Below are 18,652 nucleotides of genomic sequence, written 5' to 3'. Positions count from 1 at the left end.
GGATAGAAAGATGTCGCAACAGTTACTCACCAGGTTTAACAGAGATATTTTTCTCCAAACAAGATAGAGTTATTACTGAAAATGTTAGCGGTTGATTGCAAATGTCAAAATTAACGCATTCAATTTTGAGTTATCTATTGATTGAACAGAGAGAAAAACAGTCGCTAGTCTAGAGTGCTACCAAAAATGCTGCCTAATAGGTGTGAAAAATACTCACAAAAAAGACACTGTTTGAAAATATTTGATTGAACTTAAAATTCTAAATCACTGTAACAAGTAGGGCCAAGGTGAGTGTCTGTCTAAGAGGTGCTTTTTAGTTAGTGGCTAACATTGATTTTTCCTCCCTTTTTGTTATGGTCAACTGGTAATTATCCAGTCATGCAATTAATAATTGATTTAATTATATCAGGATAAAAGTAAATACATACATTTTTAATGTAGAATTTATAAGGTAGATCATTGAAATACTGTTACTTTTTCTTGTGTGTGAACAGTGTGGTTCATTGTGTATAAGGTCTTGCTGTTTGGTGTATGGTGCTTCCTTTGTAGTGCTCCTTCTGATCACAAGCTGATGTTTGGATGGATGGTTTAGAGATGAACCAAAATGTATAAACATCCTAGAGTAAAGTGACAAGTTAGGAATTCACACCATTCACTTAAAATGACTGCAAGAATTTGTTGGTATACAGTGTTGATAAATGAGGGCTTAGGACTTTGTCAGCACTGTTTTATGTAACAAAGATTCACGGTCTGCTTTCAAATGTTAGTTAGGCTAGGTCATACACACAGTACAGAACAAAGTAGTTCACAAAAATACATCACAGAAGTATAGATATAGGCGCATGTCCTAAAGTACTAACAGATCTTGCCAGTGGCCAACATGGTTTTAGTGGTCGGCCTAAGGACATAGACTGTCACTTAAGATGGTTGTCTTAGTTATTCTAATTGGCCCATTATTTCCCTTTCAAAAACTCTCTGGTTGTCAGACAGTTTCCTGTTTGGGAAAGGGCACCACCTTCATCTCAGGGCCTCATATCTATCTCCATAACAAACCAAAATAATTTTTTGTAGCTGACTTTATCCCATTAGAGAACCACCAGTTTAATAGCTTTATATCAGCCCCTGGAGGTGCAGTCACACATACCCTGACACAGACACTGGCAGAAACCATAGACCAGGCAAACTGTAAGGCTTGAAGGAACCAAGCTCACACATACAATGCCCAGAGTTACTCTCTGGATCACAAGTAAATAAATTCCTAGAGGCAGTGAGCCAAAGTATAAGAAGCCCAGTAGCCAGACAAGGATTCGTGGGACATGATTACAGAACTTGGAAAGAGCATCCTGATCAGCCGGCCCATTTGAGCCCATTGATAATGAGTCCAGGCTCTGCTCAGCATAGATGTCAGAGCCGCTGTTGTGGCTTGGTGAGTGCTGTGGGTCCCGCTGAACTTCCATAATGGTGATGACCAGGCAGTTGGAGGAGTCATGGGATGGACTGGAGGAGGAAAAACTCTTTGGAGTCAGGATCACTTCCCTGTTGTTGTCAGAGCTCCAAGATTTGTTCTGCATTGCTAAGTGGGACATGATGTTAGTATCATCAGGTAGGCCTGACACTTCATACTGCGTGATCTCAGTTTGGTGTCGGCAAAAGGGGCAGGAGATGCATCCTGCACCATCACCAATGTCCAGGATCTTAATGAGGCAGCGGGCACAGACCCGGTGCAGGCAGTCCAGGATTTTAGGCTTGCGGCTGTGGGCATTGTAGCGCTGGTAACAGATTTTACACTCTAATTCCTCTGGTGGAGGACAGCCCTTCTCCTCTATCTCAGTCTGAGGACAGCTCATATTCAAGTCATGTTCTAGTAAATGGAAGAAAGATAAAGCAGTGGAGACAGATTATTAAAAAGACAGTTCTAGGCATAATTATCTTTATGTATTCCAGCATAACATGTGGCTTCAACTAGGATGTTAGATATGGCACTGAAACAAGCAGATGTTTCTGACTATAGTATCTATTGTATCTCTGCTCAGCAAGAAAAGGTCATGGTTTCTTCTCTGACTGCTTCTGTTCTCTGTAGCGACTGCTGATGAATGATTTATGGTCTGGGAGTTGGATCACGGTGTCTTCCCAGAGCCCTTTGTGGCAAATAAAGAGCCAGTAATGCTATTGATGCTTTGGAAGAGGTGGTAAGAACAGCAGCTCCTTCAACATTTTTGCTGATTTAATGTTTGTTGTCTAGACTAAAATGTGATCACTGTTCTTAAAAAACGTTTACATTTTTCCCTTCATTTTTTGGATAAGTTTTCCATTTACTGTTATACAACTCTGATTTCTATGATAATACTGCAGAACAATGTAGTTTTTTTAAAACAGTAATTTATTTCTATGTTGTTTATACTGACAGTTACTGTCGAGTATTTTGATTACTTGAATACTAATATTGGGCGGTAACACACTTGTTTGTTCCAGCTAGAAATACTGTGGCATCATATGGGTTTAACATTGGTTGATGCACACATAATGCTAATAAAGCATACAAACCAAGCAGACAGACTCTAATACTCGTCTGCTATTTACACTCTGATTTTTTTTTTTAACAACTCCCTTGTGTTTATCAAGAAATATTATTTGGGTACCCCTGAAAGAAAAAATTCACATTAGAGAAATCAAGGTCACCAGCTCATGATGTGGAAGAAAATGATATAAAGGATAATGCTGAATAGTGACGCATAAGCTCAGCTAAGATGATCAAGACTGATTTGTACTCAGTTTGTGATAACCCTTTGATGAACACCCATAATTTGCTATGGTTTTTTAAAAACTAAACGCAAATTAGAAAAGCAGTCACTTTATTCTTCCACCTCATTATGTCTGCAGGATCAAACATACCAAAAACTAGAGAATGACAGACAGTATACCAAAGCACATAATCAACAGCAGGCTACATCAAACAATTATGCCATAGTGACTAGATCAATTTCCAGTATTACTGTTGTTTTTTATGCTACAAAATATATCAGAGCCATGATTGGTTTTCTGATATCTCACCACCAGAGGCTAGGTCTGAAACTGTTATTATTCTTGAATAAAGCAAAAGGACCAGATACTGAGTAGCAGGTCTGTAATTTTCAGAATGCTGTTTCAAATTCCCAGATCAACTTGGAACATAGTGGATTGGAGACTAGATGAGAAACACTTTCCACTGTAGCTACTGACATCAAGTATCACCCAACGGCAATGCTGGTTCTATAGTAGACTGGTGTGCAGTGAGAAAGATATATACCAACAACATGAGCTTGATAGTGATAACTGATAAAACTCCCTGTACTCTTTGAGAGTTTTTTTCAGGTTACTGAATTTCACAGTAAAATTAAATGCTTTGTTTGAAACCTAACCTAATCATCTCATTTGCTAAGTTACAGTGTGTAGAATAATAAAAGCTCTAGAACCACAGTAGATGATTTTTTTTTATATAAAGTCCTCTTGTATATGTGAAATGCTTTCTTGCACTTTTTTACTTATTTCTGATCTTTGTAAAATTGAATGAAATAGGAAACTGCACAATGTCATGGGTAGACCTGTTTTTTACCTTTTACTTGCTTCCACAGATTTAGTGGGAACATAGTTCTTCTTTTTAAACTGCAGCAAATGACAAAATATGAATTTCAAATTTTCAAATTTCTACAGGTTGAGAAATATACTATGTTACTTACTGTATGTAACTCTTTTTTTTAGCCAATTAATTACACCACCATACATGTATGTCCCAAAAAGCCCACAGAAGGGTTTTATTGTCAATTGTCACAAGAGAAATTTGTTAATTGGCCTTTTGGGTGCCATGGCAGTGAGGTTAATGAGCAACAACATTTATGTCTATGTCTTTGAGTCAACAAACACACTACCAGGAAATGTACTGGACCACTACTACTGACGAATAAGATGTCCTTGTTGTTGTTTGTGCACTTCAAGCTGTTGAGGCTCACACATAAGCATAGGCAGATTTAGCCTTTTGGAACTGTATACAAACATTTTGATACCTCTCTTCAGGGCTGATTTGTGTGAAAAAAAATATACACCCTTGTCTTCAAGGACAAATTGGCTGCTCTCATCACGGAGGAAAAGCTATGTTGCCTCTAGCTCTCTTTTATCTTCATGGGGTCAAAATGTGATGTCTCAAGTGGAGTTTAGCCCTGGCCTGAATGATAATGTTGAAAGACATTCAAATTTTTGGTCTCAGGTTAAAATTTCTAGCCATCTGAATCTGGATCTAGATCACTGGCTAGTGGCCAGGCAGCTAAGCAGGGAGAGATGGAGTCTTCCAGCCTTTAAAAATGTTTATTAAAAGCTCCAAAAAATCACCATTAACAAGTCCCCCTCCCAACAGGAAGATGCTATATAAAGAAAAACCTTTCATTCATTCATTCATGACCATGAAATATAGATTGAATAGGTGGATGTTGTGTTGGCAATTGCCCAGCAGGCCTCTCTGTGACTTGCTGACTATTAAATATTTCAGCCAGCAGTATGTTGTGTTAAAACGCCTTCTGAAGAATGTCAAAAAGATATCAGAAAAAAGCATATCCTGCTACATCAATCCCAGGAGTAGAATTGTCCAGTTATCCCATGAAGTCCCATAGAAATAAATGTTGTAAATAGACGGCACAGCATTTGGAAAGTGAAAATGCAACTCCTTGTTATGTATCATGCAGCATGAATTTGAGTGTGAAGTTGTTCAAAAATATCTTGTGGACTTTACAAGGCAAACAAGCATTGAAATTATTTATCACAGGTGTGTGTTGTCAAAGCCTAACAGTACGTTTCTAAGCTCATCCAACATTTGCAAAGACTTGTTGAATCTTTTCAACCGTCATCAGTATTGAATATGACAATCCTAAATATTGTGGTTTGAAGTTGCATTTCTGAAAGGGGACATCACTATATGCAAAGATATGAATCATCCTGGTTTCCATCACCATGCAATCTGTGGCTTGCACAATATTATCCATCAGATCAGTTTGCAGACTATTCGTATGGCCCAAAGCAACTGTACTAAATTGTCACCTGGGACAACATACTTTTCACTTTGGCTGCTTCAACGACCTGTCCTACTTTTTCATTATTTATCTGGTGCCAGATTCTGTTCTCCTTTTCTCAGCCTCAAACATGGCATTAGAAGGTATACGAACACAATCTCCATAGTCACATAGTGTACCTCTACATAAAGTATGCTGTATATGTATACCCTTTTGAAAGATTATTTGGTACACAAAGCTGAACTAATTGGTATGATCATACCTGCAGTAAAAACTGCATGCACTGTCTCCAACTGAACTGTTTTCCTGCTGTCCAGAGTAATTTACAGTAAGTTACATCTTACTGTAAATTACACATACAGTCGGGTATTACATTGTACTACATGTCAGGTATTGCATTGTTCTGTGGAAAACACTTGAGAGTAGCTGTTCTTATGTTAGAATTTTCAGTAACATAGGCATAAATAGCAGTAGAGGCTGGGATGTTTAATGATTATGGAGACTATTGGTCACCTAGCAAGTTTGGATTGCAGTGTCCTTGAGTAAGATTGAGGGTTACAATTTACTAAACACCTCAGATCTGTAGCTACCTGCTACAGTTTTTATTGCGTGTTTTGACTTATTCCTTGTGCCAGTGATAAAAATTGCAAAGAGAAAAGGACTTAATGAGCAGCTTTGTCTTAATATCTTGTTTTTGTTTTTACTTATTTGTTCACCTAAATACCCTTTTAAGGTTAACATGAAAATCTGACCATGTGCATGCCATGTTTAAAGTCCTGCATGCCCTATCTTTATTGTCTTCCAGCCCCTGCCTGCCATTTTCTTTTTTTTTTTTTCTTCAGACGCATCTACCTCTAGTTGTTTGGGGGGGTAAATGCTCATTAGTGGTTTGGATACAGCTTTGTTCCCTCTTAGTGATCCTCCCCTCTCATTTAGATCAAACACATCACAGAGTTAATTCTTTGCCTCTACAGTGTAAGATTGACTGAGCAGAGTACAGTAGTTATGCCTATACTCCTTACCATAGGCACAATGGGCAAGAGACAAAGTAGAAACATTAGAATAACATGAATGCAAGCTGCCTGAACTACTGGATAAAAGGTAATCATATACATGTGGCATGCATACAGTAATTACTCTACTTTTAGACTGTGCATCAGACTTTAAACTCAGTCATCTACAGTGCACTTCATCTGAGTAGCTGCAGGACTAATTGATCAGAGTACAGTAGTACATAATACTGTATGTGTTCCTGTCTAGCTTTGGTGTTAGCTTCAGGCAAATTTGTCTGTTTCCTTATTAAATAAAATGAAATATGAAATTTATTATTTCTCACATTCAGTTAGAAATCTCAAGAAAAATGACAGAATCAGTCATTCAGGGTGCCAAAACAGTATGTTTATAATGAAATTATAAAGCTCTCTAGAAATTGTATTAATTATGAAAAAAAGAAGGAAGCCAGGTGACAGGTGCTGTAGAGAAAAAGTAGGGAAGAGGTCAAAGTCGATGGTTAAATCACCAAAACGTTTGTGAGAAAACACTTTTGGCCACCAAGATAAAGATAAGTCTTAAGCTTTGTAATCATAGCTACAGAGGTCTGTATGACACTGAGCCACAGGATCTTTGTTGGATGTCTACCTTTACAGCTAGAATTTCAAAAGTCAATATTCTGTGTAGCTCCTGGCAAGATTAACTAGATCAAACAGCGTGTTTACCTGCTTATATACTGTGTTATAGAGCAAAAATGTACGTATTACAGTATTTAATACTGTGTCATTTTTAGCTGGTAGGTCCTGCTCGGTAACTTGGTGGGTGTAGATTTACAGTCTGACTTTGATTTTACTAACAATTTTCTTTTCATTTGGTGTCAACAAAGTGAGAAAAAAGTTCCCTTGTAACTAACAGCAAAACTACAGAGAATTTATCTCCAATAACATTGGAGGGTTATACCTCACAAGAAACCCTGTGGTTTCATGTAAGTGCATGGCTTGTAATTTGTCAAAGCTGGTGGGTAAAATTAAACACTTAGCCTCCTGAACTTGCATTCGCTCTGTTTTCCTGTCCCTATTAAGCCCTCCACTTAATATTCAAGATTCAAGATTCTTTATTGTCACTGTACTAAGTACTGGGTACTAAGTACAGCAAAATTAGAGCAATCCTTACAGTGCAAGACAATAAAAATAAAATAAAATTAGAAAAATAAAAAATAATAATAATAACAAATAAACACTGTTCAAAGCAATGAAAGCCAAGAAATGCAGCCAGTAAGTAGATGGATAGTATAAATATAGTAAATTATTGCGCAGTAATTCACGAGTGAATTTGCATATACTTAAAAACACAATATTGCACAATAATTGAAATATTAGCTCCTGTATGGTGCTGGAAACTATTCTTGAGTCTGTTGGCTCATGAACTTATGGACTGAAACGTTTGCCAGAGGGAAGCATCTAAAAATAAGTGATGTCCAGGATGGGAATGATCCTTTGCCTCTACAGTGGTTGTAAGAGTGACTGAATTAATATGAATTGTCAATGATAGTTTTGGCCTCCGCTGTCAGATTATCTGCTTGGTAATGCTTCCTTGGAATTACCCCATTGCTTCAGACGATGCTTGTGGCATCTCTTTCATTCGTTTACAAAAATTAAGGGTTGGTTAATATCCATAGTTTTTTTTTGTTGTTGTTTTTTTTAACTGTTAAAGAACACATGGAGTAAGTTTCATCTACACTTTCTAGATGTATTCTGTTGAAAACAACAAAGCACATTTTTATTTTGTTACTTGTTTTAAGACATTGAGCTGTGTACATTATTTCTGATCAATCAGTTCAACTGTAATATTATTTTTGTGTGGTAAGATTTGAAATATAATAGTATCTCAAACAATATATCTAAATACACTGCTACACAACAAATTGTGGCCTATCTACTTTTTGTTTCAAGCAGTAATTTCTGTATGTTTGGGTATGTGACTCAGTCCTGAAATCTCATTTAATGAGGGCACACAGATGCCTGAGTCTAGAATAAATTAGAAAAGCCCTTGAATGGCAATAGTTTTTCTTCATACCAGAAGAAAGCTCTTCAAGTGCTTTCAGAGTGATTATTAATGCTGCCTCCAAGTTTCCCAGTGACAACATGTCCTGCTGTCACAGTAGGTGAGAATGGCTGATGGTCTCATGATCTGCATATCTATTTGTAATTGATGCTACTGATTAAGTGGACAGCTGTTCAGCTTAATACCACAGTATCCACATCACAGTGTTGTACCCGTTATGTCCTAATCAAAATGTAGACCATGCAACAGCACATCTGGGTACCAGAGCCAGCTGTAACACAGTGCTATTCGTAAGACTGTCAGCAGTTCTGGGCTGCAAAAAACGCAGAATTCCATCCATCCATTATCTATACTCGCTTATTCCTTAACCGGGGTCACAGGGATCTGCTGGAGCCTATCCCATCTCTCATTCGGATGGAAGGCAGGGGTACACCCCGGACAGGTAAACACACAAAATTGAAGTCCCAAATAGGTGAAAAAGATTATCCTTGTTATTCTACATTTGCCTATTAACAATTATATGCCAGAGAAGAACTAAGTCAAGAAGGCAGACACAGTACCAAACCACCAAGCTCTTACACCCTACTGTACAACCACCAGCCTTACTAAGTATATTGCAGACTAATATATTCTTATTGGTTTAGGAAACCAACTTTTTTCCTGTCTGCCAGAGTCTGGCCAATCCCAGTTATGTGTGATGCCTTAGTGTTTAATACCAAGAGGACACTATTTCATATGTGGTCACGTGTACAAATATATTAGTGTTTTGAAGTTTGCTTTTGCTAAATTTCCAGGCTGACTAAAAACGAACACCTTGTAAATGAGCATGCCAGTTAACTTGTTTTATGACCAGAACTAATTGTGACATTGACTTTGACACTGGCAGATGTTTATGACACACCTGAGCAGAAGGCTCATTTAATCTGATGAGCTCTGGGGTGTGTGTCTTCACAGTTTTCTACCATGGGAGGTAGATGTTATGTGTGTGATTATGTGGTATTCCTACACCCCCTTTCACTAAAATTACTGAAACCAGCAGACAAAGAACCTCACTTATCTTTCCTCTATTATTACCCTCAATTACAGACTATACAGCAGTATCCTCTTACATTTCAAGCCATCCTCTAAAAAAACCCCCACAACCCGGTGGACTCTTCACACCACAAGAACTTGATTTCCAGCAAAGGTGATAGATCTTTAATCAGAAGGGCACAAAAGCAGAGTCTTGTTCTGATTCAGATTCTATTTGACATTAAGATTTATGTGGCATATCACTGACAAAGCAAGAGAAATGTCAATAGGAGCTAAGAAGTACCTTTTCTGTTGGGCTCCAAGGAAGAACCTCTACCACTAGAAGCTGTCCAGTAAAACAACAATGCTATAGGAAACATTCATGTACAGTATTTTGCTTGTTACTTCAGTGACAACTTCTTATCGCTCCTCTGCTGTCTGCAGCAGGTAAAGCTGTTTGATCTGTTCAGCTGAATTTTCTGTATTGTGTTATTTTGCACTCATTTCTGTCTCTGCTTGTCTTCTATTAAATCCAGTAAGATGGTTGTGGAGTAAGGTTTTGTGTAGTAGACTTTTGCCTGCCCTATGCAGCTTCATTACCTCTGTTGGGTCTTCCTGTGCTAATGACACAAGACAGCCAATTTTAGCTGAAAAGGTTAATCTGTTTACACATGCACTGATACTTTATAGGTGATAGAATGAGGTTACTGCTGCAGGGAATTTAAACAACATTTGGATTTGCGAATTAATGAATTGGATAAAATAGTATGATGGTAGTTAGGTTGTAAGGTGTTAATTAGAATAATGGTACCTTGGCAAATAAAAGAAGAGGAGGATGTACAGGAGCCTTTATTACCAGCTCAAGATTTACTATACTCTTTGTTGCCTGCAGCACAAATTTTATTTCAGCATAAGGCAGGACATATGACAGTGCTTAGACATGCTTGGCTTCAAGGAGTTAGTAGACCCAAAAGATCAACTTCACTTGGCTTTTCAAATAACCAGACAACAGAAACAGATAACTGGTCATTTTAGTAAATTAATGGAGTGACGTTTGTGATTGGGTTCAAGCACATAGCTCAGTGTACTTGTAGTCAGTGACACATATATTCAACACTCTCCCACAGTGTCCATCTGTAGGCATTAGATTGCCCCAGGCAGACATTATTATTGTCAGGTCTAAGTCTGGATGCCAAATACATTTTCTGTACTCACTTTAACATGCATTAAACCTTAGAGGAAATGTACTACCAATAAAAAGGCTCATTTGTACATGGACTGCTAATACTCACATTTAAAAAGGTCTCATGGGACTACTATATTGTGTAATAGTAGTGCGTCATAGCTTAATCAAACTTATCAAGCTTAATGTAAGCTTGGAGTGTGTTTGTACTAAGAAGTTGTCAGATCTGAGAACTAAAATTGGAGGAAAAAACTGGAGAAGAAATGCTACAAAGAAGTATTTTTTAAAAAAAATCATTAATAGAGTTACAGTTCCCCACTAGTTTGTAGTGTATTAACAGTATAAATATACTTGTCTGCTCTCAATTTTTATTATTTTTGTTGTTACTGTCTGGAGAAGGTCAGCCAGCCTCTTGGCTACAGCTACAAGGGTGGATATATTGGTTTGGCATTGCTCAGCTCAGCTTGCTGTGAGGACTAAATGTCACCGCTTCAGCTGGGCTGATGCTGGCTCCCTGCTGCCTCCCTGGGGGGTTGATAGAGATTCAGGCCAAGCTTGGGAGACATTTTGCTTCCCAGATTATAGTTCTCCAACATATAATACAAATTCCAGTCATTATTGAGGGCAATGGGAAATTAGTATGCTGGCTGGGGAGAGAACCGAGGCTGTGTACAAGGCTATGGGAGTTAACTGGCCAAATGCCCAGTGAAAAATGGGACTAGATTCACAATTATTTTAGATGAATATTTTGATTCCACTTTTCAGCAGTGCCTTGTAGCCACCTTGTTAAGACAATGTTGCCCCCCTGCTGCTCTCAAGCTCTCAAGAGAGTGAGTGCAGCTTGAACGTGTCTGGCATGTGCAAATTTTTATCAAGCTTGTTTGATCTTCTATGTTAGCCTTGGCCTTTGAGTTCTCTGTCTGACTATGCACTCTGTATACCCTCTAGGAGTTATACAGCATCTACCAGTTCATTTTTCCCAGTAAACATAAATAAATAAGTGCATGAAAAATTAGAAATGATTTCATTGACATATTTTGGATTACAAATTGTAGCCCCAAAGGGCTACAATTAGTAATCCAAAATATGGAAACAAATTCCAAATCATTACATTATCAAGTTAAAGAGGTCTGTATATTACTTACTTCATCTTAAGACCTGTTGGCAGATTTGGCCCTAAATCATAAGATAGTTTGATAAATTATTATTGGTCCTGGTTTGATTAAGTTCCTAATGACTTTCCTAACACACAGATACACTCACAGAAAGAGTTTTTAGTTGTAGAGAGTGTGCTCATTCTTGAAGCTTCCTATCTTTGGCCATGAAGTAGGAAAGGGAAAACAGCCTGTCATTATTGCTGGCCTCTGTGTATGTCAGGCTATAGCAGAGTAGTGGCTGATGACATATGTTGACTCATAACAACCATATATTATAGATGGTCACTTCTACAGGATTAAGTGGGAAAAGTAAAATTTAACACAGGCATTCTGAATATATGTAATAATATTGATATATAGTGCTGAGTCATAACTGTATGGCAATTGTTTTTCAGTAAGTTCTGATTTGATTCTTCATGTTACTTTATTATGGTCAGTGTATTCATTTGCATAGGTAGTCTTTCTTACATTGTCTTTTCCACTTTCTTTCCTTCTTTCTTTCAGAAACACAGCACATACACCAGCCTGCACTGATAGCTTTATAATCTCAGTGTTTGTTGAGGTGTCAGTAAATAGAAGGCAGTTTTGATACTTAATCAGACAGACAGTACTTGCAACACTTTGATTGACTGCTTAACACCCGGTTTGCATATTGTCTGTCTTGCTGAAACACTGTGTGCAATTTGTGACCTCATGCATCTTCTCGTAAACAAAGCAGACTGTCTAGTGTAATGTGCAGAGAAAGCAACTACATAGACGCTGAGTGAAAGGAACAATCTTTAAAAGGTTTACAATTGTTGGTTTGATGTGCTGAACAAATTGCTTGAAACCCCTAGTATTTGATCGCTAAAAGAAAGATGCTCAAAGCTTCAAGTGACAAAAAAGTTAAACATGCCAGTGCCAGTAAGGCCAGATCCTTTCAGGCGTGTGCAGACATCTGAATGTATAATTGTGACAGAATAAATGGCATCACATAGACCTAGTTTTAATGAAAAACAAACCAAAAAAAAGTCCAGGTTGTGTTGTATAACTAAGGCCACCTTATAGTTGAACTTATAGTTGAAGAGGTGTTTGGGTATTGTGAAATCCTATCCAATCAAGACACAGCCACGTCATATATCCTGGTCATTATGTGGCTGTAAAGGATGATTTGCAGGTTGAGGTATGTAATGATAATGTTGTAAATAACGGGTTTATTTACCAGACTGTTCAGGGCATATGATGCATCTATCAGTAGTCACCTATCAAACTGAATATTTTTCCTTAACATGATTTTTTTTGGACTATTGGTCCAAAATATATTTAGGGTGAACTATCATATATTTGTAACAGTTTCTATCTATGTGGAAGAGACTGTAATATAAACACAAAGACAATCAAACTTAACTAACCTAAATTACACATATTGAAAATGACATATGGCAGAAATGCTTCCTTCAGTTTGTAGCCATGAGAAATATGGTTATCATTACGTTAGTTCACATACTGTAGATTGTAGATACTAAGACAAATAGCCATAACAAAGTATTTTCTCTTTTGATTTTACTTAATACTTGTTTTGTTATATATTTAAGCACTGATGTTAGTATAGTATAACATAGTTAGTATAGTCTGAACTCACGCAGTAGATTTACATACTGTATAGGCACATACATTTATAAATTGTTCGCATTTAAATATTTCTATTAGCCATAAATATTTGTTGAAATGTATTTTGGAATTCCAATGTTTCTTCAGTGACATTACCTCTCTGGGTTTTCAAACAAACTGCTGAATTTAGAATGAATTTTATCTGAATCTATCAGATCACCAAGAATAAAAATCATTTTGACATGCTCTCAGCTTTCAGGTCTGTTCTGGGATTTTCATTTCTTTTTGTATATATTTTTCATTACATGGCCTATTTGAGAGCAATCACTGTAGTGTAGAAACTCTCTGCTACATCCAACTACTTGGATCACAATCAAATCATAGAAGTCTGAAATATTATTACCTCAAAGTCAATAAAAATGCAATAAAGTTGTTGTTATTCCAAAACCTATTTACAGCAACAGGTGATTCATACATAGCACTAATAGGAATTCAATTATTTTGGTGGGAAAATTTTGCTCTTGATTCATTTTAGGGTAAAATATGCTTGTGTGAACACATCATGTTTGGAAAATTACAACTTACCATGATAATTTTTAGATTAGACAGATGTACAGCAAGTAAATCAGTATCAAATTCATTATCAGTATAAAACATAAAACACAACTGCTCCTTTACAAAATGTCTATCAAATCAAATCAAAAATCAAATGCAGACAATATAATTTTGAATTTCCCTTCAGGATGAATAAAGTTTATCTCATCTTGTTTAACTGCTCCTGCTACTTTCATTTTCCCTATAACTGTATTTGGAATGGTAAGATAAGATCAACTTTATTTATCTCCGAAGGGAAATTCAATTGATGAAATCTTAAATAAGACATAATTATGCTTGAGTCAAGTAGCAGTCAGACTGCATATTACACAAGATTTGTTTTTCTTTACCCTTTACCAAGCAGGCAGATTTTTTTTTTCACACACATAAATAAACAGGCAGGTAAAAGGCAAACACGCACTCCTTCTCCTTATCCAGACCTTGTTTTTCTCATCTCTAAATCTTCTGCAACTGCAGAGCACAAAGCAGCAACACAGTACTTACCCTCTCTGTTTTATTCTTTCTGCATCTTTATTTTTCTCTCCCTCTCCTGTTGCCCTTTTACCTGCTCTTTGCTTTCAATGACTATTTCTTTATGTTGCTGGCCCTCATTTTGCCTTATTGTCATTACTGTTATTCTGCATTAGCTGAAATACTGAGGAACATGTCCACATAACAATAAACATGCATTCCACTTGTATGAGTGTTTATGTGCTGCACTATCTAAAGTAGTTATGAACTCAGCAAATGCCAACCTCTGGATACAACTATTTAAATATATACTTAGACTTAAATAAGTCTATACAAGAACAGTTATTACACACACACACCCACACGATAATAAACTGCAGCAGAAGTACAGATGTACTCACACTTTCTACAAAAGATTTGCAGGTTAGTGTATGGGTTGTTCCTCACCTTGTCCCAGTGTGTGTGACTCCCCCTCCTCCACTCCAGTTGTCTCTGCTGCGTTGTCCTTCATGTAAATCCACGTCTTTCATAGCAACACTCCACATCTCATTCCTCTATGTGTATACGCAGGTGTACCGCAGGCAGGCATCAACCAGACTGGCAGCGTTGGAGGAAGCGGTGGAGGGGAAGACAGCTTCTTACCAGAAGGAGATCCTTCACCTGCAGAGGCTGCTGAGAGAAAGACAGGAGGCTGAAGAAAGACTGCTGCAGTCCAAACGGTAGGAGGGGAGTGAGGAGGAGAGAGAGAGCGGGAGGAGAGAGTGGAGGAGAAATGGTAGGAGGCAGGCGAACGGAAAAAGGGAGGAGAATAGGGAGAATGTGTATGAATGAGAGGAGGTGTATATGTGTAGCTACAGAAAAAGGAGGGAGGCCAGAGACAGAGGTGGCAGGAAAGTGTGAATGCAGGCAGAGTCAGCCACATCAACAAAACAATTCCTGTCTGGACTAACAGATTTAAGCTTGTTAAAATTGTTTCTTTTTTCTTACCTTGTTTCCGTCAAAGAAAAAATTAAGAGACCATGACCACACAACATGTAAATATTTAAATACTGTAAAAGCCTAAATATGCACATGGGTTTTTATTAAGTTAACTCAAATATATGAATTAACATATCTTCAGTTGCAAAATATCTTGCTCAATATATACTTACAAGTCTTTATTGATCAAATTTAAATCTGCTGCAGGTGAGCACTATGAAGCATTTATCAGCTGAAATTTACAACTATTTAACAGCTATATTATCAGTGAAGTCCACAACAGAGCTAATAAAAAAATGAATATTGGACTTAAATTGGTAAGGTGACCAGAAGCACAACAACTGTGTGTTTGTTAAAATAAGCAGCTGCTTGCTGACACATTCACCACATCAGCTTCATGGTGACAGTATATCAGTGTTGTGTCTACAGCTTATTGTGTCATCAGTTTTAATGTTATTGGATTTTTTTATCTTACACATCATTATCTGTGTCAGCCTTGATAAATAGTAGCAATACTGACTTCACTCAGTGCTGTTTATCCTGCCTTCGCTACAGTATATCTCTGTTCTTTAGTTTCTATATTTATAGAGTAAGTTTTCCACACTCAGTGCTGGGTTCAGGAGATACAGTAGATGCTGACATCCCTTTAAGCCATCAGAATTTTCTCTTCACTCAAAATCTGTTGGACCACACATTGAGACCATCTGCTGCAGGTGCTCACAGATGCGGGATTGGTGTGGGTGGAACAAAAACGTCTGTTTTTTTACATAAGTAGTGCCTGAAGCATGATATTTTAGAATTACAGAGAAATGCATACTGCTGTGACAAGGTGGTATGCAGTAGTTTGGGTAAACTTGGTAATACCAGACAAAACACAGGTATGCTCTGTTCATGTACTGTGTTTATTTTTATATACAGCACAGTATACAATGTATTTTTGATTTGGTATTCTTTTGAGGTAGTACATAAGGCCAGTATGTCAAAGAATAAAAAGAAAATAGAAAAATAAATAAAGACTGCTTGAAAGGGCAAGACGAATTCCTTAGCAACAGAAACAATTACAAAATGTCACATGGTCAGTAATGTGAGGGAAAGATTATTTCAAAATATTCTTACTGTTACCTTATGACAACCTTATGGCACATTGTTATTCCTGAAACAATCTACCACTTCCCCTTTATTTCCCTATTAGCATGTCTCTTTTTAGCCCAGTCTCTGGACTTGTTGCCTACTGCTATCAAATGAGAGCTAGCTAATCAGATTCTTATATCCTGTCCTGCTCTGCCCTCAGGGCATCTTAATGACAAATCACACAAATTACACACATACACTATATCACTCATACCACTAACCTACCGACTTTGCCACACTACAAACCACTGTACTGCTTAGTACATCAGCTTTACCAAATATGCACTTGCTCTGAACCATTTAAGTCTTTGGTCTGCATGTGGATAAGGCCATGACTGACATCCAGATTGTTACAGATAAAGAAGGCTGGCTTACTAGGCACAGAACAAGTAAGGAATCATTGTAGCAGTTTTGTAATTTGTGGTTTTGAGAAGCCCATATTTTTATTTAGAACATTGGGAGTTCAGCTTAAGTAGTGATACACTTTGCTGACGTCAAACTTCTCACCTCCATTCAGTGGGAAAATCTTTCTCTGCCTCATTTTCCTTTCTCTCTGATCCACTGCTTTGTATTCTGTCTGTGCAACAGCAAAGATGCTGGTAGATTGTGATTGCTGAATGCCTGCTGAGTTCTGCGTACCCTCCAGGGAAGCAGCAACATTGCCTGAGACTTCCAGGAGCTCAGGAGGGGATTCAGCCTTCAGATCATCTTCCCCTCTTGTCTTCCTTACACCCAGCCACAAAAAAACCCCATCAAAAGTTCAGCTATATATGAGGGTAGAGCAATCGTCCTACAGATAGTTGCAGTTTCTTCTCTATTTTTATTTTGACAAATAGTTCTCCTTTCATTTGAGTTTCTTCAACAGTCTGCTGACTGAGAGCCTGGTACAATATTACTTATGATGGTCATTTGGTGACCAAGTCTTTTATCCTACTTAACTTATACTTCCTTGTAATGACTCAGTAGTTTAACATTTTTTGAAAGTACTAATAAGAAGCATGTTGACAGCGATGGATGGTGATGACAATGAGGCGAGCTTTGTGAAAGTAGCTGTTATATTTTTTCTTCAACCTTCTTTCAAGGTTTATTTTGGTGTTTAAAGCACTTTGTAGGTAAGGTCTGGCAATGACTCGCAGTAGCAGTTAAAGCACTCAGCTCACATAGATAATCTATAATCCACTTGTAGAGCTGTAGCTGGCACCAACATACCATTTGTTAAATCTAATGAAATGAACTGATGGAGAATATGTTTATTGTTTATGGTGTTACAATATAATGTACTTCACAATTCAATAACATAGTGCCTTTTCATTATAAAGCATAAGTCACCTTTGAACATGTTACTAATAATATCATAATAATTTCACACCTTGGTAAAAGTTGTCATAAATAGACACATTCAATGTTAACTAAGTGTTCAAAACATGAAATAACATTTTTCTGGGGCTCTCTCCTGAGAGAGATGGGATGAGAAGCTGGTGACATGCAATTCTAGCATTGCTCAGTCACAAAATTATCTGTCTGCCTCTAAGGCTACTAAATTTTCCAGATGAATTTGTGCTGAAGTGAGAATATAAGTATTTGTACAGAATGTATACTCTTCCTCAGTTATGAAGCATAAGGACAAAGACTTTCCTGAAGAGATATTTAAGGCCTGATTGTCTGATGCTAGTGCTAGTGTTGTTCCCTGGGGCAGCCTTGCAGCCAGATTTGCCTTACAAACATCACCGCTCAGAATTACAATGAAAAATGTTGTGTGAGCTGACAGAGCAGGGATGGTGAGGAGGGAGGAGTTCTGTTGCAGAGCGATAGACCAAATCCTGAGATGGCTGCAGCTTACTGAAGCTATAATTGTAATGAAAAGGTACTGGGGTAGTGAAGCTGCTGCTGAGCCATTCTGTGTAAGTCAGGCTGCAGCTGTGTGGCCCAATGGTCTACAGAGTTATCCCACCGAAATACACATGTAGACTCCTATTTTAATTACTTATACTGCAGCTGCAATATTCATCTTTGTATTTTGAGTAGCAGTGGGTAATGTACTGTACGTGTGCGTTCTGTTTGGGTCGAAGTTAATTAGCGGGCAGTGGAGTTTGTGAGGGTATTTACTCAAGAAAGACAAGGGACAAAGTGTTATTCAGCTTATCAAAAAAACATTGTTAATTATGAATGAGAACATTTTTCTCTTATTCACATTGTTGTTCTCAAGATAAATCTGTGGCCTTACAGTGGCTTAAAGAAATGTGAGTAAACTGAAAACACAAACAATCTTGCCAAAGTGTCTTTAAAGAAATAAGCTGGATGGGACAAAGAACAATCATGTACAGTACAGTAAAGAGTTTTGTTTTATTACCTTTTGACTAAAGCCTCTTTTAGACATGCACTGTTTTATATTAACTGGTGGCAATTTCACAATCCATTTCACTCCAAACCACAAATGCTACCCTCAT

At 37.5% G+C, this 18,652-nt stretch overlaps 2 protein-coding genes across 2 annotated transcripts in view; one reads left to right on the top strand and one right to left on the bottom strand.

Annotated features, from left to right (window-relative positions):
• The window catches only part of cep89 (centrosomal protein 89), a 45,486-nt gene that overhangs the window by 20,896 nt on the left and 5,938 nt on the right, over positions 1 to 18,652 (top strand). The window contains exon 17 of the mRNA XM_026292934.1: positions 14,667 to 14,815. Within this exon, the coding sequence (XP_026148719.1) occupies positions 14,667 to 14,815 (149 nt within the window). The remainder of the gene's footprint in view (positions 1 to 14,666; positions 14,816 to 18,652) is intronic.
• LOC113122033 (E3 ubiquitin-protein ligase RNF182) lies at positions 1,116 to 14,607 on the bottom strand. The gene is made up of 2 exons (XM_026292937.1): positions 14,544 to 14,607; positions 1,116 to 1,861 (listed from the first exon to the last, which is right to left on the bottom strand). The coding sequence occupies exons 1-2, from the start codon at positions 14,605 to 14,607 to the stop codon at positions 1,116 to 1,118; spliced, it is 810 nt and encodes a 269-aa protein (XP_026148722.1).

This window comes from Mastacembelus armatus, chromosome 3 (assembly GCF_900324485.2).
Source record: "Mastacembelus armatus chromosome 3, fMasArm1.2, whole genome shotgun sequence".
Classification (NCBI taxonomy): Eukaryota; Metazoa; Chordata; class Actinopteri; order Synbranchiformes; family Mastacembelidae; genus Mastacembelus; species Mastacembelus armatus.
The sequence above is the reverse complement of the archived record's forward strand: the minus strand, read 5'-3'. Positions and strand labels throughout refer to the sequence as shown.